This window comes from Aegilops tauschii, chromosome 2 (genome assembly GCF_002575655.3).
Source record: "Aegilops tauschii subsp. strangulata cultivar AL8/78 chromosome 2, Aet v6.0, whole genome shotgun sequence".
NCBI lineage: Eukaryota > Viridiplantae > Streptophyta > Magnoliopsida > Poales > Poaceae > Aegilops > Aegilops tauschii.
In genome coordinates this window covers 114,187,852-114,213,230 of record NC_053036.3, presented here as the reverse complement: position 1 = coordinate 114,213,230, position 25,379 = coordinate 114,187,852, and the positions used below count along the sequence as shown (strand labels likewise).

The 25,379-nt window shown below is 46.8% G+C and overlaps 3 protein-coding genes across 3 annotated transcripts; 1 reads left to right on the top strand and 2 right to left on the bottom strand.

The window, feature by feature from the left end:
* Positions 1-427: 427 nt before the first annotated feature.
* Positions 428-4,528, bottom strand: LOC109754209 (uncharacterized). Its single transcript, XM_020313121.4, has 4 exons — positions 3,940-4,528; positions 3,199-3,573; positions 2,905-3,070; positions 428-1,182 (listed from the first exon to the last, which is right to left on the bottom strand). The coding sequence occupies exons 1-4, from the start codon at positions 4,115-4,117 to the stop codon at positions 627-629; spliced, it is 1,275 nt and encodes a 424-aa protein (XP_020168710.1). The 5' UTR covers positions 4,118-4,528; the 3' UTR covers positions 428-626.
* Positions 4,529-15,206: 10,678 nt separating this feature from the next.
* On the bottom strand, positions 15,207-17,331 carry LOC109754181 (UDP-glycosyltransferase 1-like). The gene has a single exon (XM_040400949.3). The coding sequence runs from the start codon at positions 16,823-16,825 to the stop codon at positions 15,707-15,709; it is 1,119 nt and encodes a 372-aa protein (XP_040256883.1). The 5' UTR covers positions 16,826-17,331; the 3' UTR covers positions 15,207-15,706.
* Positions 17,332-23,444: 6,113 nt separating this feature from the next.
* On the top strand, positions 23,445-23,951 carry LOC141040801 (uncharacterized). The gene has a single exon (XM_073506920.1). It carries the CDS (start codon positions 23,445-23,447, stop codon positions 23,949-23,951), a length of 507 nt encoding a protein of 168 aa, XP_073363021.1.
* The last annotated feature ends 1,428 nt before the right edge of the window (positions 23,952-25,379 follow it).

Here is a 25,379-nt window from a genome sequence, read left to right as displayed (position 1 = left end):
TAACATGGCTACTGTGCAGCGCCGGACGGGTGATGGCTGACCCGTACGGCGCCCTGTGACCATGCCTGTTCCGGGATTCGGGGGGTAGTGGGCTGTACTGCGGCCACGCCCCGTCTTATCACCGTTATGTGGATGCAGTCTTGGTGGGTGCAGTCTTGGCCGGCTTCTGGGAGTCGGCTTTCTTCATGGCCGGCCTCTGGGAGTCGGTCCTCTTGGGGCCGGCTCCTTGGAGTCGGCCATCTCGTAGCTTTCTTTGGGAAGGTTTCTGAGGCCGGGTCGCCTTCGGGTAGTCGGCCCTGGGGATAGCCGGCCGGGGGGAGGCGGCCCTATGCTCTGTATGCTTGAAGGCTCGAATGGCCTGATAATTTTTCGAAGAGCCAGGGGGAGTCGGTTAGGCTACCCGTGGCCATTTACTCCAACACATGCTGATGGAGTGAAGTTACTAGTAGGCTCAAGTTACAAGCACACGCTCTTCAATTCTACCTCTGAGCTGATCCCCTGCACTTTCCATACTTAGCTTAAGATCTTGAATGCCATCGAGCTACTATGAAATCCTACATCTGTTAAATTTTACCCCCCTTTTTTAACATTATGCTAGTATATTCAGAGCAATGTTGTCAAGAAGCTCAGTCCACAGATCCATCGTCGCTCTCCAAATTACTTTGCAAGGGTTTGAATGCTGCTAGAAGAACAGCAACCTTGTTCGCCAGGAACCCTGCAGTGCCAACAAATAGCTCAGTCGGAGTCAGCTCGAAGTTGTCACCACCAGCACCGTACTTCAGTGCAACAGCCCCAGCAACCATTACAATCGACAATATCAACCATGGCCTTCTTACGCCGCTGAAGTTCATAGTGGGCTCTGAACTGCTCGCTTCTGAAGGAGAACTAATTGCCGGTAACCCGTCCACAGATCTTTGGAGCAGCAATAGATACAGCAACCCTCCAATCCCACCGACGAGGAACGAGTAGGCAGCTCCATCATTCGAAGCCAGAGTGAAGGCAGAGAAACCTGTTATAACAATAGATATGTCGTAAAGCAGCAAGGATTGCTTGAGATCAGCATACTCCCTCAGTCCATCTTCCTTCAATTCCTTAATGCTTGAGGTTGTCTTTGCTGAGGATAGCTGCCCCTCTTGAAGATCAGAAATGCTAATTCCTGACAGGTCAGTGACAGCAGTAGGCCTTTGTTGGGGATCGTAGCAGAATTTAAAAAATTTCCTACGCATCACCAAGATCCATCTATGGAGTATACTAGCAACGAGGGGAAAGGAGTGCATCTACATACCCTTGTAGATCGCGAGCGGAAGCGTTCCAATGAACGGGGTTGATGGAGTCGTACTCGCCTTGATCCAAATCACCGATGACCGAGTGCCGAACGGACCGCACCTCCGCGTTCAACACACGTACGGAGCAGCGACGTCTCCTCCTTCTTGATCCAGCAAGGGGGAAGGAGAGGTTGATTGAGATCCAGCAGCACGACGGCGTGGTGGTGGAAGTAGCGGGATTCTCGGCAGGGCTTCGCCAAGCTTCTGCGAGAGGGAGAGGTGTTGCTGGGGGAGAGGGAGGCACCAGGGGCTGTGGTGCTGCTGCCCTCCCTCCCCCACTATATATAGGCCCCCTGGGGGGCGCCGGCCCTGGGAGATCAGATCTCCAAGGGGGGCGGCGGCCAAGGGGGAAGGGGGGGTGGCTTCCCCCCCAAGCCAAGTGGGGCGCCCCCACCCCCAGGGTTTCCAACCCTAGGCGCAGGGGGAGGCCCAAGGGGGGCGCCCCAGCCCACTAAGGGCTGGTTCCCTTCCCACTTCAGCCCATGGGGCCCTCCGGGATAGGTGGCCCCACCCGGTGGACCCCCGGGACCCTTCCGGTGGTCCCGGTACAATACCGATAACCCCCGAAACTTTCCCGGTGGCCGAAACTGGACTTCCTATATATAATTCTTCACCTCCGGACCATTCCGGAACTCCTCGTGACGTCCGGGATCTCATCCGGGACTCTGAACAACTTTCGGGTTTCCGCATACTAATATCTCTACAACCCTAGCGTCACCGAACCTTAAGTGTGTAGACCCTACGGGTTCGGGAGACATGCAGACATGACCGAGACGCCTCTCCGGTCAATAACCAACAGCGGGATCTGGATACCCATGTTGGCTCCCACATGTTCCACGATGATCTCATCGGATGAACCACGATGTCGAGGATTCAATCAATCCCGTATACAATTCCCTTTGTCAATCGGTATGTTACTTGCTCGAGATTCGATCGTCGGTATCCCAATACCTTGTTCAATCTCGTTACCGGCAAGTCACTTTACTCGTACCGTAATGCATGATCCCGTGGCTAACTCCTTAGTCACATTGAGCTCATTATGATGATGCATTACCGAGTGGGCCCAGAGATACCTCTCCGTCATACGGAGTGACAAATCCCAGTCTCGATCCATGTCAACCCAACAGACACTTTCAGAGATACCCGTAGTGTACCTTTATAGTCACCCAGTTACGTTGTGACGTTGGGTACACCCAAAGCACTCCTACGGCATCCGGGAGTTACACGATCTCATGGTCTAAGGAAAAGATAGTTGACATTGGAAAAGCTCTAGCAAACGAACTACACGATCTTTTATGCTATGCTTAGGATTGGGTCTTGTCCATCACATCATTCTCCTAATGATGTGATCCCGTTATCAATGACATCCAATGTCCATAGTCAGGAAACCATGACTATCTGTTGATCAACGAGCTAGTCAACTAGAGGCTTACTAGGGACACGTTGTGGTCTATGTATTCACACATGTATTACGATTTCCGGATAACACAATTATAGCATGAACAATAGACAATTATCATGAACAAAGAAATATAATAATAACCATTTATTATTGCCTCTAGGGCATATTTCCAACAGCCTTGCTTCCACAACTGAAGCTCCATCCTCAGCAAGCAGCACACCGAGCTTGTCGAAAGTGAACTGTAAACCGCTGAACTTGAGCTCAAGTGTTCCCTCAAGATCTTTAGGTGTGTTCAGTGCTCCATGGATCACTTTCAGACTTAAACCATCTAATCTCCACGAACCTGATCTTGAACGGTAATATTGTGAAAATGAAGGGAAGAACATTTACATCAGGTGAGATGGGTACGTTAGTATAGTATAGGGAATGGAACATATTTGCAGAGAACAGAAAACTAGGTGGATAGTGTACCTGATTCAAGGCCGATCCAGATTTCTTTGATTGTCTGCAATTTGGGACCTTTAAAGGTGATTATATCAACTGCACCACTTTGAAAGGGAAGGAATTGTGATGCCTTGGTGCCATGTGAAGGTTGGTCCCCATAGATTGCTGGTACTCTTTCTAGCAAGGAGTCACTGTCAACATCGATTAAGCAGATTAAGATTGCAGAGTTCTTATCTAGCAGAGAGGAACTAAGTTCTCTACTTGTGCACAGCTCTAGTATGTAAAAGGCATCAGACTCTTCCAATATGAGTTTTGATAGTATCTCATCAGGGACACTATTGGGAAATGTTTTTGGTTCCACTGTTGGCAGAAGACGAGATGGCTTTACAGAGGCGACTAAATCTGGACAACAAAATGAAGGCAGCAATTCAGAAATTTTATGATCTGAATATAACAAGAAGGAGTTTAGGTTCAGTGACAAAGTCACAATTGAAATCATCACAGAGGGCATATATTATGAAAAAATGGGACAGAGGACAGCGTATTCAGCTTGACGTTCAGAATGCGTGGCACCATGCGTGAGTATTGAAAGATTTGAGTAAATACAGAAACAATTTTTACTCCCATTACGACCACATGATTCACTGTGAAATTTCCAAAGAATATATTGCTTCCAAAGGAACCACTACAAATTCCCAACATCCAAAGCAGGCTTAGTCTAATTTCGGTAGTGAATGAGATGGTTTGCTTAATTCCTATGAGACATACCTTCCAATGAAGAACTTTTTGCAAAGGTAATCGCTAGCTGATGTCTGTTTTGCTTTCTGAAGTTCCTTCCAGTTGAGCTCAAATGGTAAGGCATTCTGGAACTGTTGAGTGATAGCCATCCAGAAAGAAACTCGGAATGAACCGAAGGAGCCGGGTGGCTAGCACAAACGATCAACATTTCGCTGTAACAGGATGAGCAACAGATAGCATGTGTTACACAAATAAGACACACAAAGGCTGTCTGCTAACATTTCGCTGTAACTTAGCTATCCGTGATGGACTTTCTTAAACGCCATCATTATTTATCTCTGCGCGTTTGAGCTGTGCATTTGTCGATGGGCCTGGGAGTTGAGCTAGTAGGGTAGTGGCATGGGTCCAAAGTAGTAGAAATAACACAAAAACATTTTTTGAGTGTAGGCTTTTCCTTGCTCAAGCCTGCCTACTAGAATCGCCAGTGCTTGAAAGGAAAAGTGAAGGAAAAACATAGGAATTGAAAAGTTTCCTATGGTACCACTATTCATGCATTTGGTTCAAAGGAATGGAGTAAAAGAAAACTGTAGGATTTGTTCCTTTAGTGCCTCCTTAAAAGAAAAAAACCCGTAGGAATTTTAATATCCACTTGTCCTCCTTTTCAAATTCCTATTCATGAAGCACAAGACTAAGAGATAGTAGCATAATAGCTTTATAACCGTACATTTTCTTGTGACTTAATCTCATCATGTTTTTTTGCATCCTGTGATCTTCCAATTCTTGTGAACCAAACACCCAGATTGGTAGAAATCCTGTGTTTTTAAATTCTCTGTTTTGAACGTGCATTCCTATCCTATTCCTGTGTATTTCATATCCCTGCATTGTTAGAATCCTCAATTTCAAACAAGTCCTTACACAATTACTTCTGTTACAGATATGTGTCAAAGAAAACCATGTGTGGTTTGTCTCACTCCTACTGCGCTGTGTTCCACCTCAGCTCAGCTGCTCCAATGACGGAAGGATTCACCACAGCAGGGATCCACTCTCCAGACTGTCTTTCGCCGCCTCAGATCTTCTTCCCCGCCGCCTGCAGCCACGACAACTGTATTACCATCATCAACTGAGCAGATGACCTTGAGGACTACACGGGTCCGCAAGAGAGGTCGCACTCTTCCGTGTCTGCTTACATTATGCATCGTTTAATATGATGACATGCTACTTTATCGTTGTGTTCACCTATTAGACTCTGAGTCAGGCCCAAACTAATGCTGAAACTTGAGTTTTTAAATGGTTGCGGGGTACATATTGGGGCAGCAATCAGTACTATCTGTCTACTATCTGGTTAATCTCGGGTGTCTACTATGAGTTTCATGTTGGGTTCAAACAAACATTAAAGGAGCCATTATCTGTATTTTTAACTAAAGCTATTATCTGCCTGCTATCATTGGTTTTGGGTCTATCCACAGTTTGCTACCATCACTCTGGATTTGTGCATGCACTCCTTACATAACCTCACTATGTTTTATTCATATGCATGTCAGTTATCGTACACAATGGAACTGAACATGTAGAGCAAAAGAGACGAGCCTTGCGTGGCAATAAAATTTCATGCAGACGTTGCTCCATGGTGGATGCAAAGGCAGCCCCCCTCCACCCATTTTGGATTGTAATAAAGAGGAAGATAACTATTCTGAGGGGGATTCAGAAGGAGAAGACCACTCCTATTTACCCCCTAGGTCTTCGCTCTAACTTGGCATGCTGATGCTGGTAATATCATGCATATGGTGCCTTGCATTGCTTACCTTATATATGTCATCTGCTTAGTTTAGACATGCTTTGCGTGAATGCCATCTGTTTAGTTTCTTTATCTTATATGTGAATCATGCAATGCCATCTTGTTTAGCCAGGCATCATATATGTGAATTTTGCAATGCCACCCTGGTTAGCCATCATCTTATATGTGAACTATATCATGCCATCATTTTTTTATTACGTATTAAATTTGTCAACAATTTTAGTACATTCAATTACTCTTCCTATGCATCAGCCATTCGGCACGGTCATGGAAAAATCTGGAGTGGAAACAAGGTCTTCAGAGCAGACAATGCTAACTGACGAAGCACATGTCTTGCTGGTTACAGATAGCTCCTTAGAGGAGGATTCCGAGGCAGATGACCAGTCCTATTCCCTCCCCCCCCAAGGTGCATGCTCTAACTTTGCAGGGTTATGTTGCTCATATCGTGCGTATGGTATCTTGCATTGCTATGTCATTTGCTTAGTTTAGACATGCTTTGTGTGAATGCCACCTGTTTAGTGTCTAATTACCATAAATGTGAATCATGCAATGCCATCTTGTTGCAAGACATTATATATGTGAATTATGCAATGGTATCTTGTTGCAAGGCATTATATATGTGAATTATGCAATGCCATGCTATTTAGCCAAGCGTCATATATGTGAATTATATCATGCCGTCCTTTTTTTGAATTTCTCATTGCATTTGTCGACAATGTTTGTATATTCAACTCCTCTTCCTGTGCATCAGCCATTTGAGTTGGTGATGGAGAAATCTGGAGTGAAAACAAGGTCTCCAGAGCAGACAATGCTACCTGTTGAAGCAAATATCTTGCTGGTTACAGATAGCTCCTCAGAGGAGGATTCAGAGGCCGATGACCAGTCCTATTATCCCCTGAGGTGTATGCTCAAACTTGGCAGGGTTATATTACTCATATCATGCATATGTTGTATTGCAATGCTTAGTTTTTACATCATATACACAATATTGAATGCCATCTCCTTAGTTGACACATCATATATGTGATTGCCCTCTGCTCACTTGCTTAGTATATAAATCATATATTTGAATTATATCATGTCATGATGTTTACATAGACATCATGTATCGGAATTATGGCATGCCAACCCATTTTCTAAAGACATAATATAGTTATATCATCTCATCCTGTTTACATAGTCATCATATTTTGAATTATGTCATTCTATCCGTCCATCAACAGCATGTTTGTGATTTATGGCATGCCAACCACTTTAATAGACACATCGTATAGTTATATCATGTCATCATGTTTACATAGTCATCATATTTTGAAGTATGTCACTCTATCCTGTTTAGTTAGCTATCATACATGTGAAATTGTGTCATGCTATCCTGTTTAATTAGCCATCATATATGTGAAATTATGTCCTGCTATTCTATTTGGTTAGACGACATAAATGTGAATTATTTCATGCCCTGTTTTCTTCCCTACTATCCATTGCATCTGTCTATCTTACAATGTCTGTACATTCAATTACTTTTCTTGTTTATTAGCCATTTCAATTGGAGGGGGTGATGGCAGTATCTGTGCGAGTAAAAACACGGTCTTCAGAAAAGATCATGCTACCCGTCGATGCAGATAGAACCACGGTTGTACTTGCCCAAGAACCATCCCCACCACACATAACCCAGACTCACGCAGATTGTACCCCTACCTAGTTGGACAGAGAACCAGCTACACCCCTTCTAACCCCAACCCCAGCAGATAGTAACCCAGTTCCAGTTGACACAGCACCATCTCCACAACAGAGCACCCAAACACGAGCAGTTAGTAAGGCAACTGTAGTGCCCAAAGCACAAGGACCACCACTCCGAACCCCAAGTCAACGCTTAAAGCAGAAGAAGAATTGTTCTCAGGTCAGGTTCTGTAGCTATGGTTCATACTCCTTTGCTCTTGCATCACTGTATTTACTCATACCAACTAATTTCAAATTTGAATGATGCAATTGAAAATCCAATGGCGCAACAGGTATGTTTTAAACCTGTTTCTTTAATGTGTTTGCTGTTGTAACTTGCTCTATGTTGATTCCAGTTTCAATTGAATAAATAGTTATGTTCTCATGCCATGCACATTACAAGTGTTGTTATTGCTGTGTAGTTTCCCACACTTATATTCTGTCTATGCTGCTTTGTCTTAAATAGATATGATTTGAACTGTCTCTATCTTGATTTGGCAACATAAACGAGAATGATATAGACCATACAATGACCATACTACATAGATATATGTTTGTTTCATGCTGTTATCCTATCCACCTTACTACTGAACTGGTTTACCAAAATGAGTTTCATATACAACATGGTAAACCTGTGATGTGTTTGTTTGTTTCTCTTTTAGAACGCGGATAAAATATTGGAGAAGAGTACCCCGTTATGCAATGGTAAAGGAAGTAATGCAGATAAGGTTCAAGATAGTGAGACATCCCTGTTGATCTCCAAGAAAGCTGATAAAAACTATATTGAAGACACTGAGACAACCCCAAAGTCCTGTCTTGATGTAGTGTTCGAGTTACTGCCCACTACTGCTGGCACCAGCTCTTCGAACTCGCTGCCTGAATCAGTTCGACTTCTTGAGTCTCAACTTCAAGTTGAAAGACATCGATCAGATGTTCTGCGGCAGGACGCCGAAGGACTGCAGAATTCCCTGCAGAATTCAGATGCATACTTTCTAGTGCAACAGCAAGCACTGAAGGATTTAAGCGCCAAACAAGAGAAAGTCAATAAGCTTGCTAAGCATCTTGCCAGCATTATGGGTACCCAGGATATTGTTTCTTGAGCTCTTCTGAAGTGGTTTCAGTTCTGGACTTGTTTTGCTGCGGCGTTTATTTGCACTGGTCGCCAACTTTGACAACTAGTGTATGTGATATGCTGCTTTCTTCCCTATATTTGCACTGGTGGTGAACTTTGATGCCCAGTGGATGTAATATGTGTAATAGTCGTGATAGCCTAGCGTGTTGCTTGCTTATTTATTTCCTTGTTGTCTTGTTTATTTGTTTGCTTGTAGTCAATGTAGTTCTTTTTTCGTGGTTTGCTAGTGGCCGCAATAACCTATTTTTTAAAACTATGTCACAATAACCATGGGCTACATATTTACTGTAGTGACCCTGGGCCTCCTACGGGCCATAGAAACAATGGGCCTTCTACGGGACATAGAAACAATGGGCCTTCTACGGGCCGTAGCATCAATGGGCCTTCTACGGGTCGTATGATCGATCGTCCAAACATGGGCCAAAAACATACCACATTATGGGCCGTAAATGGGCTAGAGTTGGAACCATCTGTTCATGGGCCGACCATAACGGGTCGTCATTAATCGGCCGTATTATGAAAACGGCCCAACGGATTAACGGTCCGCAAACGGGCCGACTGTAACAACGGGCTGAATTTGGCCCACAAGCATAAAAGGCCAGTAACAGGCCGTAAGTAACCGAATGTTGGAAATGAGCCCAAGAATAAATGGGCCCTGAGAAGGCCGAAAGATAACACGGGTTGGAAACGGCCCAATGGAACAATGGGACGTTAATGGGTATAAAGCGGGTGCAGTTTTCATTACGGGCCAGTTTCACCATAGGCCGTTAATGGGCCAAGAGTAACAAAGGGCCTCATATGGGCCGAAAGACATCATGGGCCATACATGGGTCGGAAGTTACAACGGGTTGGAATCATAATGGACAGCCCAAATGAAGCTACTGGGCTTAATTCCGATAGGCCGTAACGGGCCGTGAGTTAGCGGGCTGTAAATGGACTATATGCGAACAGACCGTTAACAGGCTTTCCATGGGCCGGCTCATTACCTTTTGACCAAGTCAAATGGGCCGACCTTTTCACCGGAATGGGCCACTGTTGGGCCGTGCCACGTGTCGACCTATCATAGGCGCCTCCTGTCCAATGAGTGGATGACATCTGTCCCAACGGTGAGCCAACACGTGTTTCCTTCGGCCAATGGGAATTTTACACGTGGAAAATTCCCATTGGTCTGGGCTGTTAACGGGTTATCAGATCCAAACCGGAACCCGATAGCTTAACGGCGACCCGTTACGGTGGATGCAACGTGTCGATCACCCTTGACGAAAGCACTTCTGTGACACGCGATTTATCGTCATGGAAGTGGACACTTCCGTGATGATAATTCTGGTAATGTCATGGAACACTTCTACGAGAGCACAGGTATGACTATCTTGATTCTGTAATAAAATTGTCATGGATGTACATGCATGACAGAAAACGTGACCTACTGTGACAAACACGTATCATCGCGGAAGTGCATTTTTTTGTAGTGCCTTCTCCGTCCCGAAGAGACGGACAACCGCGCCACCACCCGCTACGACCGCCTGGTGGAGATCGAGGCAAAGAGCTACCCGCTCAAGCCGTGGCATACTCAGGGGGCGAACTTTGTGTTTGGCCACTTTCGGGTGCTTTGCTGCGTGGACCAGAGCTGCTTCAATGCCGGCGAATTCACAGCGGTGCGTGCCTTCCTCCGTGTGGAGGCAGACTACGTCATCCCCGCCGGCTGCATTCTCCACCTCCCCCCTAACCAGATCATTGACGTCACTCTACGGAAGGTCAAAACCCGGGCCATGTACGAGGACCTCACGGTCCCTCTCGACGGTGATAACGGCAACGACAACGATGGTGCCCCTCACGTTCATGGTGCGTGGAGGTGGAACTGTGGCCACTCCGGCCCGTGCCCTGGCCCCCATGCCTCTGACTTCATGCCGCCGCATTCGCCACACAACGGCTCACCTGCTCCAAGCCTGCACGACAACGCGCCTCATGCTGGCGGCCTGCACATCTTTGGTACTGATGCCGCCAACGCCATTGTGTCTCCGACGACAGCGACGGCCACGCTGTAGCTGAAAACAACCCCGACACCTGATCTTCTTCTGTGGAGGTCTCTAACCACTTCTCTTCCCTAGCTATCTCCGATGTCGAGCCCTCCGTCAAGTCTGGTAATGCCATGGCTGAAACCTGCTTTCCATCTTCTTCCTTTGTTTGTGACGTTTCTGATAGCCTCTCTGCTACTCCAGTCCTTGCTTCGGTTTCGCTTGGTGACGTCCCTCACGAGGCCAACTTGCACCGGATCCATGGCGCTGAGAAGCGGGCCACCGACGCAAAAAAGCTTCATCGCAGCTGCCGCCTGGCAGAGAAGGAAGCGAAAACCTTCGTTGACATGACCACCAAAGCCATCTGCGCTAAAGCCCGGTGCTTCGACCTGTAGCTGGCATCCTCTTCCCTTTTTGATGCCCTTCAGGTCTCAGGCCTTGCCAGTGTGCCGGAGGAGCCAGCTCATGACGCTGTTGCTCTTGCCAAGATCGCAGCCCTTTGCCGTGTTGAGCCAGGAGAGGTTGCGAAGGTGTCCTCCCCTGCTCCATGATCGCCATCTGCTGCCCCTCGACGCCGGCCGCTCGCCACGGCTGCCTCGTCTCACTCTGTTTAGGCCTTACCTGCCCATATGGGAATGATTTTGATCATGTGTTGCCTTCGTCCTGTGTTAGGTTTCGTCGTTGTTTAGGTTCCAGCTCTATTGATCCTTTTGTAAGGCACACGTTGTTTAATTTTCTTGCTCAACTTCCCTTAGTTTGTTACTGGCGCCTTTATTGTATGTCATGAACAAGCTTAAGTTCAATTTCTGTTCTTGGAATGTGCGTAGCCTCGGTCAACCTCAGAAGTGTTCTGCTATCTGAACTTCTACCATGCACCCCCATGCATGTTTTCTGCAGGAAACCAAACTCTTCACCTTCGATGCTTTCAAACAAAAAATGTTTCACCCTCACCATCTAAACCTGCTGCACACTTTACCAGCCATTGGCTCGGCAAGTGGTATGCTCTCTGCCTTCTCCTCCTCCCACTTTACTATTATGTCTACAAACTTCGGTGCCTACTCTCAAACGTCCATAGTCTATTGCCTCGCCTCCCCTCAACAACTTGTAGTTACAAACATCTACGCCCCCACTGACCACGCCCTAAACATCTCTTCCTCCAGGAGCTTGCTAGCTTCGCGCCCTCGCCGGCCACCCCATGGTTTATTTTAGGGGATTTCAACCTCCTTCGCCATGCGTCTGACAAAAACACTCCAATTTTTCACCAATCCAAATTTAATATGTTAACGCCTTCATTCACTACAATGCTCTCATCGAGCTCCCTCTCCTGGATCGCCGCTTTACGTGGTCTAGTAAGAGGGACCAACCCATTCTTGAGAAAATTGATAGAGTCTTCGTCAACGTTGACTGGGATCTCCTCTTCCCTAACACCACTATTGCCTCTCTAACCCGCTTTGTCTCTGATCATGTCCCCCTCCTCATCTCGATTGATATTAATATCCCGCATCCCGCGCTTTTTCGCTTTGAAGCAAGGTGGGCCTTAAGGCCGTATTGTCGATCGGTTATCGCTCATGCTTGGGCGGGGGCACAACTGCGCTCGAACCACGCGCTCTCTTTGGTCACTGCCCTAAAATGTTCGCGCGTTGATTAAAAAAATGGAGACGCCTCGCGATCCCCCTTCTCACTCGTGAACGTAATTGTAAAACCGCTATCTCCATCCTGGATCTAATCAAAGAAGGCCACTTCCTCTCCACGCTCGAACTTGCCCTCCGTCGGGTTGTCATCTGAGTTCTCTTAGAGAGAAGGCGCTCTATTGGATGCAGAGAGGAAAAGCTGGTATTGCTTTGGAAGGCGATGAAAACTCACGTTATTTTCATGCCTCCGCTCGCCTTCGTAATAACAAAATCAATGTCCTGGTCTCAAATGGTTCAGAATTATTCTCGTGTGACGCCAAATCTAACATCTTTATCGGACTTCTAGCCTCTCTTCTAGGCACTGCCTTTCAACCAAGTTGGTCCTTCTCCCTTCATGACCTCTACCCCTCTCCCACTCCCCAACTTCAGTACTTGGATGCCCCCTTTACGGACGATGAGATCTTGCACGCCTTCCTCTCCATGAACCAATATGCTAGCCCGGGCCCGAATGGGTTTGGTCTGGACTTTTATCGGAAATTTTGGCACACTCTAAAGGGAAAGAATAAAGACTTCTTCTTAGACTTCCACTCACTTAACTGTGACATCTCCTCCATGAACCGGGCCCTGATTATTCTACTCCCTAAGAGCAATGAGGCTCGATCCCTGCGGATTTTCGACCCATCTCCCTGCAGAACTGCCCGATTAAAGGTATCGCAAAACTTCTGACCAACCGTCTAAAACCTCTTATACCTCTCTTGCTCCATGCTGATCAACTTGGGTTTATCTCTGGGCGCAATATCTCCGAAAATTTCCTCTACGCTGCCGATATTCTACACTGTTGTGCCAAATGCAAAGCTTCCACTCTCGTGATCAAACTCGATTTTCGTAAGGCTTTCGACTCTGTCTGTTGGACCTTGCTTCTCCACACTCTGAAGATTAGGGGTTTCCCCGATCGCTGGTGTGATTGGATCGAAGCTCTCCTTGCTACTGGATCCACTCCCGTTATGTTCAACGGAGTTCCTGGTAGGTGGATCCAATGCAAGAATGGCCTTCTCCAAGGTGACACGCTTTCCCCCTATCTCTTTATCATCATTGCGGATATCCTGCAACAAATGATTGTTAAAGCTAACAAAGATGGTCTCTTGTTTCACCCCCTTAGCCCTCAACTCCCCTGCCCTGTCTTGCAGTATGCCGGTGATACCCTCATAATAGTCAAAGCTACTCCGGAGGCCGCACAACACTTAAAATATATCCTAGATAATTTTGCTGCGGCAACTGGACTCCAAATCAACTTCACAAAGACGACCTTCATTCCCCTAAATGTTGGCCCTGTTGAGGCCGCTAATTTGGATGCTGACCTAGCCACCGACATTGCCTCGTTTCTGCAAACATACCTCGGCCTACCTCTCTCACCTCATAAGTTACCTTCGTCGGCTTTCCAACCTGTTATCGACCGTTGCAATATCTATCTCTCGGGCTGGTGTGCTTTGCTTCTTTCTCGCGGAGGCAAACTTGTCCTTCTATTTGTCGTCCTAGACAGCTTGCCCACGTACTTTATACTTTGTTTTTCTCTCCCTGCCAAGGTTTTAGAGGCAATCGGCAAACGTAGACGCACCTTTTTCTGGTCTAACGATGAGACTTGCTCTGGAGAAAAATGCTTGGTTGCTTGGGACAAGGTCTGTACTCCCCGAGTTGCAGGAGGTCTAGGTGTAAAGAACTTACGTGCACAATTTTTTTGTCTACTGCTGAAATTTGCTTACAAATTCCTTCATGCGAATAACTTACCTTGGAAGGATTGGGTCCTCCATCACTCACCTCTCCACATAGGGCTTGGCAAGAACAGCTCCTTCCTTGCCAAGACCATTTTTAAACATTTACAGAGTGTGAGAGAGATTCCCCATTGCACTGTAGGCAATGGACACTCCACCTTTTTCTGGTTAGATCGATGGCTAAAGCCAGAACCTCTGGCTATAGTCTTCCCAGCTCTTTTCTCCCACCATACTGACCAAAATGCCTTAGTAGCCACCATTTTACAGGATGGGATCGAACTTGCTCCTCGTAGTCGTTTAACCTCTACTGCGTTCGCAGAGCTTTCCTCTCTGATTTCTTTGTTGCAGGATGTTCTCCCCTCTCAGGTGCTAGACTCTAGGCGGCTGCTTAATGGTGATGCCTTCTCCACCCGAGGAGCCTATGCAGCGCTCTCTAGCTAGCTTGCTGATCCGACGCTCACAGCTATTTGGGACTCAAGAGTCCCAAAAAAAGTTATGATATTTGGTTGGTTGTTCTACCATGATCGTTTGAACACTCAACAGAATCCGCGCAAGAAAACCATCTTGGACTCGGACATGTGCCCTCGGTGTAACAACTCGGTGGAGGATCGTGACCACCTCTTCTTCTCTTGCCCGGCTGCTCGCAAGATTTGGCAGTTGGTTGGTCTCCGACCGCATGTAACGCCCATTGTTGACCTCTTCTCCACCATGCTCCCGCCGACGCTGCCCGCCACAGTTCGGCCCTTTGTGCTGCTCCTCATTTTGTGGAAGATTTTGGATGCCAGGAATAAGAAAGTGTTCCAGAACCTTGAAACGATGCAAACCAAACTCTAGCTACAATTCTAGATGATTTAATTATTTGGTCTCATCGTCTTAAGACTGAGACACTACGAGGACACGCCGGTCTGTGGCATGATTTCCTCTCTTCTCGCAATATGTAAAGCTCTGAGTTACTGCCTCTTTTGAAATATATCCAGGTGGGGAGTCTTCCCCCCGCATGACCATTTAAAAAAAGTCAAAAGATGGAGGTTTCTTGCGTAGCACTAGCACCACAACGGATGCAATCGACTGTGAGTGGACAATGTGAGGAAAATCTAACACATTTTTGTCTGCTTCGCAGTCAATGGTTGGTCAACCGACGGTAGTGGTAAATTTGTAACAAACGCAAATTGATAGTGATATTTCAAACCAATTTTTTAAAAGGTTATGTGTAAGCACATGAGCAAGTTCTGATTGTCTTGTGCCTCCGCAAAGAAAAAGTTTTGATTGTCTCATATGGATTTTTTTTTCTATATACTGTCTATAGGAAGTACATGTTCATAAAGAATGAAACCACAAGTCAAAGGAAAAATGATGAAACTAAAATCACACGTCGACTTCACGCTCACTGCTTACACGATTATACTCACGGTCAATTCAAAACGTCAAGCACGAATCCACGCGTCCACCAGCCCCGTCAACGTCGTCTCTGATTCCCCACCCTTGAGTAGAGCCTCTTTCGCCTGCCTCATCACCACCAAAGTCCGCTCTCGGAGGACCCTCCCATCGTCGGAGTCCATCATCCACCTGACCTTCTTAGCAACCTCCTCAGCCTCTACCACCTCCTTGTCATATCCTTCCATCGTGACGGCCAGCTCCATCTCTTTCTCTAGGAACACCGCGTTCATTAGTTGCTCCGCGTACAACGACCACGCTAACATCGGCACGCCTGCCATGACCGATTCGAGCACTGAGTTTCACCCACAGTCTGTCACAAAACAACCAACCGCATCGTGTGCCAGCACGTCGCGTTGCGGCGCCCATGACTTCACGACGAGGCCCCTGCCCCGGGTCCTTTCAAGGAAACCCTGCGGGAGGAGAGCATCCAAGTCCGGCTCAGGCGGCTTCTCGGAGTTCTTCGACGAGTAGGCGCTTGGCGGGCTCCGCACCACCCACAGGAACCTCTGTCCACTGGCTTCCAACCCGGCGGCCACCTTCCTCGTCTGCTTGGCGCTGAACCGGCCAAGGCTGCCAAAGGAGAGGAAGACCACGCTGCCCTTGGGCTGCGTGTCCAGCCACGCGAGACTCTCGTCACCGCGCTTCACATCCACCTCCTCCGACTTGATCAGTGGCCCAATACAGTAGACCGGGGGCGTCCGGAGTCCGGACGGTGCACAGAGTCCGGCAACGATGGTGTCCATGGCACGCGGCTCCAGCAAGCGGAAGGTATTGACGATGATGCCCTGGGACCGGAACAGGTTGGTGCTCATGTTTAGAAATGCTTTGTAGGGCGCGCTGTCACGATCCATAAGCCGCTGAATGACGTGCGTCGCCGGGAACGAGGTGATTCCCGGAGAGTGCACAAGTTCCTGGCCCATTTCCCCGAAGCTCCTCGTGCTCTTGCCGTGCAGAACCGCGAGGTGCAAGAAGAAAGCCAGGATCTGGGCTCCAGAGGTGCAGAAGAAGTAGGCGGGGATGCCGAGCTCCGTGGCCACGTCGATGGCGACGCTGCAGAAGAAGTCCAGCACGATGACGGCAGGGGTGTCGCCGGCGAGGAAGTCACGGAGGTGCGTGTTGGAGAGGCGGACAACCTCGAAGGTTAGCATCTCCGGCGGCTCAGACCCGAGGAGCTTGACTTGTGGTAGACGGTGGAAAGAGATGGAGGGGTTGGCCGCGGAGACGCCGGCGAGGAAAGGACCCGTGGCGCTGGTGTCGTGCGGCGAGTCGACGAGGGCGACGGTGACGGCCAGTCCACGAGCCGCGAAGAGCTTGCCGAGCTCGATCATGGAGACCAGATGCCCCATGCCCGGCGACGGGTAGAGCACCACCCGCGGCTTCCGGGGACCCATGGCGGTGTTGGTTCCGGCGCCGACCATGTTGGCAACGATTTCTTCAACTCCTGATCGGTGGTGTGGATTTTTGGAGCGTATGTTTCCCTTTGGAATGTGTGTGTGAGACAGCAAGGGAGAGAGAGAGGCCTGTAGGATGGTCTGATATGGAGACGATGAAGACGAAGAAGAGATTTATAGGGGCGCAGGGCAACGACGACGACTTGGTGTTCAGGTGGGGATTGTGTTTTAACTTGGGTCGATCCTTCCCATGACTCAACTCCAATCTGACACCGAACCTTCTCAGCTCTGCTCTACAGCTTCAAGCAGGCAGACACGGAGTGAACCTGGACGCCCACTTTATTCGTAGCACTATAATAATACTCCTATATGCTAATAGATCGTCCGATGAGATGAAAGGGCGATCGTCGTGACGTCATCGATGACAAATGGAAACAGACTTTTCGTCTCGGCTAACGTTCCTTGAGGGAATCAGTTAAACACAAAAACCAATTGTTGGTCTGCCACATGGCATGGAAGTATACTATGTTAAACGGTCACTTGTGTATGTGTAATGTTGAGTCTATAAACTGAGTCTTCTCCTACTCCCTCCGTTCCTAAATATAAGTCTTTTTAGACATTTCAAATGAACTATAACATACAGATGCATGTAGACATATTTTAGAGTGTAGATTCACTTATTTTGCTCCGTATGTAGTCATTTGTTGGAATCTCTAGAAAGACTTATATTTAGAAAGGGAGGGAGTAGATATTAGGATCTAGCAACGCTTGTGGCCAGCGTGCCTCTTTTCCAGAAGCGCTTGCTCTCTCCCTGCGGGGTATATGTATGTACATTGTAACTCTCATTAGTAGAAAAAGGGTCAAATGTGAAGCACATTAGTGCCGGTTTGATTTTGAGCCGGCACTAATGTGTCCATTAGTGTCGGTTCCAACGGCTAGGCGGGCGGAGATCATTAGTACCGGTTCGTGAGCAACCTTTAGTACCGATTCGTGTCACGAACCGGTACTAATGAGGCTGCGTCAGGCTGTGGTCAGGCTGGGGCTCCACGGGCACCTTTAGTACCAGTTCGTGCCATGAACCGGTACTATAGTTTCTTAGTAAGCTGTTTTTTAGTCCCACCTCGCGAAGAGAGAGGCACTAGGAGCGGTTTATAAGCCCTGAGTGCAGAGACGATGAAGGAAAGGCGCAATGCTCATCTGCACGTTGCTTAGCTTTAAGCCTTGAGGAATAGTGTAGACTGCACGGAGCTATGTGCAGTGCAGTTTGCACTATTCCGAAAGGCTTGAAGCTAATTAATGAGCATTGTGCCTCTTTTTTATCTTTAATAACTTATTACAACTCCGGACTTTTTGTGTTACGGCAAAAACTGGACGCACTTCGTGTACAAACTGGACAATCTCTTTCGAAGTATCAGGGTTTCTAACGAGAACTCATCTGTTACATGGGCACCTCATTTTTTTAAACTTATTACAACTCCAGACTTTTTTGCGTTTCGTACACAACATTCAAAGCGACGTCATCAATTTTCAAAACTTTCTGACATCATTTGCTAGTTTTTAGTCATTTACCGATTTGTTTAGAGAGCTAAATGACCGTGAAATTGAAAATCACTACAAAATGAACTCTGAAAATGTCGAAACTTGGCATGGTATCATCATTTCACCCAGCATGTACAAAACAGTAGAGAGGGTTACGGCAAAAACTGGACGCACTTCGTGTACAAACTGGACAATCTCTTTCGGAGTATCAGGGTTTCGGACGAGAACTCATCTGTTACAGTGGCACTTCATTTTTTTAAACTTATTACAACTCCAGATTTTTTTTGCGTTCCGTACGCACCATTCAAAGCGACGTCATCAATTTTCAACACTTTCTGACATCATTTGCTATTTTCAGTCATTTACCGATTTGTTTAGAGAGCTAAATGACCGTGAAATTGAAAATCACTATAAAATGAACTCTGAAAATGTCGAAACTTGGCATGGTATCATCATTTCACCCACATAGCATGTGCAAAAGAGTAGAGAGGGTTACGGCAAAAACTGGACGCACTTCGTGTACAAACTGGACAATCTCTTTCGACGTATCAGGGTTTCTGACGAGAACTCATCTGCTACATGGGCACTTCATTTTTTTAAACTTATTACAACTCCAAACTTTTTTGCGTTCCGTACACACCATTCAAAGCGACGTCATCAATTTTCAAAACTTTCTGACATCATTTGCTATTTTTTAGTCATTTACCGATTTGTTTAGAGAGCTAAATGACCGTGAAATTGAAAATCACTACAAAATGAACTTTGAAAATGTCGAAACTTGGCATGGTATTATCATTTCACCCATATAGCATGGCAAAAGAGTAGAGAGGGTTACGGCAAAAACTGGACGCACTTCGTGTACAAACTGGACAATCTCTTTCGGAGTATCAGGGTTTTGGACGAGAACTCATCTGTTACACTGGCACTTCATTTTTTTAAACTTATTACAACTCCAGACTTTTTTTGCGTTCCGTACGCACCATTCAAAGCGACGTCATCAATTTTCAACACTTTCTAACATCATTTGCTATTTTTCAGTCATTTACCGATTTGTTTAGAGAGCTAAATGACCGTGAAATTGAAAATCACTACAAAATGAACTCTGAAAATGTCGAAACTTGGCATGGTATCATCATTTCACCCACATAGCATGTGCAAAAGACAAAACAGAAAATAAATAAAATAGAAAAGACAAAAACTATATAAAAAAATCACTCAAAAATAAATAGCAGAAAATAAATAATGCAAAAAAGAAAAAAACTATATAATTTTTTTTATATTCACAAAGAAACTAAATACAGCAAAAAAACTACTCAGAAATAAATAAAAGAAAATTATATAAAAAATTGTTGGGCCGCTGTCCAGTGGGCCTGCCAGACCTAGGGTTTGCAAATACAGGCCCAGAAGGGCCAGCAGGCTCACAGGACAGCGCGCCGAAGTTAGGCCCAGAAGCCTGCTATAGAGAGGAGTTCGAGACAGCAGCCGCGCCGGGGCTTTTAAACTGGTGCGGGCGCCCCTCGGCTAGCGAGGTGGGACTAAACTTGCCCGCACCGCTCCTGCGCCAGTGCACCCCTTTAGTACCGGGTCGTGGCTCCAACCGGTACTAAAGGGGGGGGGGCTTTAGTACCGGTTGGAGCCACGAACCGGTACTAAAGGGGCAGTTTCCCACCCCTTGGCCTGGCGAAAATTGGCCTTTAGTACCGGTTGGTGGCTCCAACCGGTACTAAAGGCCCCTCCTATATATATGGCACTTACGAAAAATTCAGTTTCATCGACCACCACTTCTTCTCCAACTACTTCGCGCGACATCGCCGCCGCCGTCGCCCCCGCCGCCCGTCGTCGCCGTCACCGCCGTCGCCCCCGCCATCCGTCGTCGCCGTCACCGCCGTCGCCCCCGCCGCCCGTCGCCGCCGCCCCGTACTACGTCGCCGTCTCGATCGCGCCGTCGGCCCCGGCCCGCCGCTCGTCGTCGCGCCGTCCCCGTCGCATCGCCGTCTCGCGCCGCCGCCCGTACGCCGCCGCCCCCCGCTCGTACACACACACATATTGTTTTTACTTATTTTCTGTTTTCTGTTGTTTAGATTAATGTTAGATAAATTACGTAGATAAGAATGTTAGAATGTTAATGTTAGATGAATTATATGGAAAAGATGTTAAATATTAATGTCAATTTTAGATGAATTAGCTAGATATTAATTAGGTATATATATGAGATTTGAACTAGTTGAATTAATATAACTAGTTTATTTTTAGTATGAAAATTAATAGAACAAGTTTATTTTTAGTAAGAAAATTTAGGTATATGAGATTATTTGAACTAGTTGAATTAATATAACTAGTTTATTTTTAGTAAATGCTTAGTTGAACTAGTTGAATTAGTAGAACTAGTTTATTTTTAGTAAGAAAATTTAGGTATATGAGATTTGATGATCTAATTAAAATATTACTATATATATAGCTACTTTATATATTTTAGTAAGAAAATTAATAGAACTAGTTTATTTTTAGTAAATTCTTAGTTGAATTAATAGAACTAGTTTATTTTTAGTAAGAAAATTTAGATATCTGAGATTTGATGATCTAATTAAAATATTACTATATAGAACTAGCTACTTTATTTTAGTAAGAAAATTAATAGAACAAGTTTATTTTTATTAAATGCTTAGTTGAATTAATAGAACTAGTTGAACTAATAGAAGTAGTTGAATTAGTTGAATTAATAGAACTAGTAAGTGTTTAATGTTTCACCTATATGAACATAGGAAATATCGTCTGACGACGAAAAAGATTTCATTAAGTGTGAATTCTGTGAACACCAGCGCGGCATGTGCGACAGAAATTTCCTTGTTGATGATAGGCGCTTCAGCATCAAGCTGGATGAGACCTTCGAAGTGGATAAAGTAAGTCACAACGACAAGTCTTTTTTCGTAATTAAGCATGACTTATATATGCTTCATTTGCTTCAACTTATAATTTTAAATTTTCACTATTCTACTAGCGCATCCCCTGCCATGCAAGAATTTTTGTCTTGGATAAGATAGGTTTCAGTGCTATGGAAAATATGGAGGTAAAGAGAGTTTACCTGAAGACCAAGCATGGTTATACTTTCAACGTCAAATTATACAATGCAGACACGTACACCTTTGAATGCAAAACTTGGCAAGCACTATGCAAGGCTTATGGATTTGAGCCTGATATGGTTATCACCTTTGATATTCGTCCGGAAGATGATATTGAAGGTAATAGAGACATCTGGGTCGATGTGCAGACGTCTCCAGTTCTACCATTATGTGAGTTTCTCAACCATATTTATGTCTTTGATATTGTTTATTCAAAAATAGTTGACAACTAATTTCTATTGACAGCTTATTTCCATTCAAGCAAACATGTCCGGCGCTTGGTAGACAGGACCTACTACTGTCCCGGAGCTGAACTAAACTGCGAGAAGATAAGTCATTATGTTTCATGGCTTGAGGATCTTGATGCTATTAAGAGAAATCATTTTCCTGAATTTGAAAATCTTAGTACTCAAAACGTGCGACCAATAGTGATCGTATTGAACTACGGTCACATGTATTTAGGAAATATGGTAAGATTTTTACTATTAGTCCTCAGTGCATCTTTTGCATACATTATTTTTCAAGCTAAACTTTCATTGCTAAGTATATTAATTACTATACGATGTTCTTCAACAGGGACTCCCGATGACAGTTGTGCCTCACTGGATCGAGACTAAAGGTCGCATGTCAATTGTTAGCTTATGGCCAAGATATCCTACAGTGCACATGAGTGCATTCAGGATTTCTGAAAGCGATGAATGCTTAATAGTGAAAGATTGGAGCAAAATTGTTAACGATCGCAGAGAAGTACTAGGGGCAGCAATCAGAAGCGCAGCCCACGATTAGGAGACAGGTTCATCTGCATGCTCCAATATGATGAATCAGGAGAGCTATACATGTTCTATGCTATTTTACCTGAGAGAGAGCAGCAGGAGTGATTTAGCTAGTTATCGTGCTCTTAGTACTTGTTGTCCTCTCATGCGTGTCCATGTTCTTCGTCCTGAACTTAATCTCAAAGAGTGATTTGCTTTTGTGGTGTTATGAATGCTTATAATATCATGACCATGTTGAACTCGATGATATCTTTGCTAGCTAGTATATACTGTTGTTGGTGATGATATGATGCAAGAGTTTTTATATTAATATGATGATGATGATGATGAGTTATTATATCATTTATGAAAGAAACCGCATATTAGTTTCAAATGGATGGATCCTAGCTAAGTGATCAAGTATATGCCATATCCATATTACTTGATCACTTAGTGATCTAAGGATATGGCATATACTTGATCACTTAGCTAGGATCCACATGCATCCAGTCGAAACTAATCTGCGGTACTTTCACCTAATGATTTAACAACTCATTATAATGTAAAACAATCAATAAATTAAATTGAAAACACAAAACTAAAGGAAAAATAAAAATTAAAACCAAAACACACCCAAACATTTAGTACCGGTTGGTGTTACCAACCGGTACTAATGTCCTACACGCACCCTCGCCTGGCTCGTGCCACGTGGTGGCACGTTAGCGCCGGTTCGTGCCGAACCGGTACTAAAGGGGGGCCTTTAGTCTCCACTCTTTAGTGCCGGTTGCAGAACCGGCACTAAAGGCCCTTACGAACCGGCGCTAAAGCCCGGTTCTGCACTAGTGTCTATTGATTCAGTGAATACAGAAACAATCTCTGCAACTTGGTATCAGTCACCAGGCGCCCCATGGCCGCGACCTCCTCCTCCACCGCCGCCGCCACGAGCTCTGCCACCTCCCCCGGCGATCTCTCGTCCTCTTCGACGGCGCCTGCCGCGGCCTCCTCCACTGCCTCCTCCCCGCCGTTCGTCTTCGGCACCTCCCCCTCTCTCCTCAACGGCACCTCCCCCGCCTCCGGCACCCAGTTTGCCCCCCCCTGTTCAACGCCGGCGTTCCCCCTGCTCCTACGGCGCCCGCTCCCCGCCTTCCCATCTTCCAGGACCATATCACCAACCACATGAAGTTCCTTCTCAACCCCGCAGATCACAACTATCACAAATAGAAGACCTTCTTCCTCATGGTTCTTGTCCGCTACGGCGTCTCCTACCTCATCGAACATCCGCCGCCACCAAATGCTTCCACCATCTACCTCCAGCTCGATGCTCACGTCGTTCTCTGGATCTACGCCACACTTCCGGACACCATGTGTGATCACGTCGTCGGCGCCACGACCACCTTCGCCCTCTGGAACAAGATCTGCGACTACTTCCTTGCCAATCGCGCCGCTCGTTTCATGATGCTCAACCGCAAGTACCGCAACCTCAAGCAGGGCGATCTGTCCGTCTCCGAGTACGCTCGCCGGATGAAGCTCCTCACCGACGCCCTCGCCGACATCGACCGCGCCGTCACCGAGGTGGATCTCACCACCCAATTCCTCCACGGCCTCGACAAGCGGCTCTACACGATCCGGGTCATCCTTGGTGACCAGGACCTGCCCTTCGACACCGTCTCTCTTGGATCGTCCTGGCCGAGGAATCCCAGGAGCATCGCGCGGCCGAAGAGAGCGCCTCCGCGTTCGCGCTAACGGGTGGCGGTGCCTCTGGTGCCGGCTCCAGCACGGGCGGCCGTGCCCCGACGGATCATACGGATCACTCCTCCACCGGTGCTCCGGTCGCTCCTCCACAGCCGCTCCTGCACCCTGGCCGTGGACGCGGTGACCACGACGGTGGTGACCGTGGTAGCCGTGGCCGTGGCCGCGGTTGTGGGCGCGGCGACAACATTGGACGCGGCCACGCCGCTCCTCCCCTGGCGTCGCCCTTCACTGGCTACTTCTCGCCCTACGGGATGGCGATCCCCTACCCTCGCTCCGGCTGGATCCTGCCGAATGCGGCCGGCGTTCTTGGTCCGCGCCCTGGATGTCATGCGCAGGCTTATCCGCTCCTTCCCGCAACGCCGGCGCCGGCCGCTCCGTTCCACCAGCACCCTCCCTCGTCATGGGAACACGCGGCCATGCTCAACGCCGCCTATAGCAATGGTGGTTTCCCCTCCGCTCCCGCGCCCGAGTGGTACTTCGACAGCGGCGCGTCATCTCATGTCACCGGCAACCAAGGTAACCTCACCTGGTCTAGTTATTCTTTAAAGCACGTTCCTTCTAGCATATTGGTTGGCAATGGGCACCACTTACCTGTCACGGCTACTGGCTCCACCTCTCTTCCTCCCAATGATTTTCGCCTTACCGACGTTCTCGTTTCTCCTCATGTTGTCACTAGCTTAATTTCTGTTCGTCGTTTTACTAAAGACAATTCAGGCTCAGTTGAATTTTACCCTTGCGGTTTTCTTGTGAAGGATCTTCGAACTCGGAGGGTTGTCATGATCTCCGTTAGCAACGGTGACCTATATCCATTCTACGGCAATAACCATGCTCCACCGTCGGCGTTCACCGTCTCCACGTCGGATCTGTGGCACCGTCGACTTGGGCACCCCGGCGCACACTCCATGTCTACCATCGCCAACGACTTCCTTAGCTCATGTAATAAAAGTGCACACTCTCCATGTAATGCTTGTCAACTAGGCCGTCAAGCGCGTCTTCCTTTCTCCTCTTCCTTTAGCCAAACTTATGCACCTTTTGATTTAATACATTGTGATTTGTGGACCTCTCCCGTTGTAAGCTTCTCTGGTTTCCAATATTATCTTGTTGTGCTCGACGATTTCACACATTACTCTTGGACATTTCCCTTGCGCAACAAATCGGACACATCCGCCACGCTACAATGCTTTTTCACCTTCATCCACACCCAATACAATGTTATTATCAAGGCCATGCAATGTGACAATGGAGGGGAGTTCATTAACTCCTCCCTTCGTTCCTTCTTCTCTGCCAACGGCATTGTGTATCGTTTTCTTGTCCACATACATCTCCCCAAAATGGCAAGACGGAGCGTCTCATTCGCACTACCAATGACGTCGTTCGCTCTCTTCTCATCCAGGCCAACCTCACTCCCCCCTTCTGGGT

Coding starts and splice junctions, on each gene's coding strand:
- LOC109754209 (XM_020313121.4), bottom strand. CDS start 4,117: ATGTTGATCGTTTGTGCTAGCCACCCGGCTCCTTCGGTTCATTCCGAG. Junction 3,574..3,939: donor AAAAAGTTCTTCATTGGAAG/GTATGTCTCATA, acceptor TTTGTTGTCCAG/ATTTAGTCGCCTCTGTAAAG. Junction 1,183..2,904: donor GCTTCAGTTGTGGAAGCAAG/GCTGTTGGAAAT, acceptor TCCCCAACAAAG/GCCTACTGCTGTCACTGACC.
- LOC109754181 (XM_040400949.3), bottom strand. CDS start 16,825: ATGGTCGGCGCCGGAACCAACACCGCCATGGGTCCCCGGAAGCCGCGG.
- LOC141040801 (XM_073506920.1), top strand. CDS start 23,445: ATGGTTCTTGTCCGCTACGGCGTCTCCTACCTCATCGAACATCCGCCG.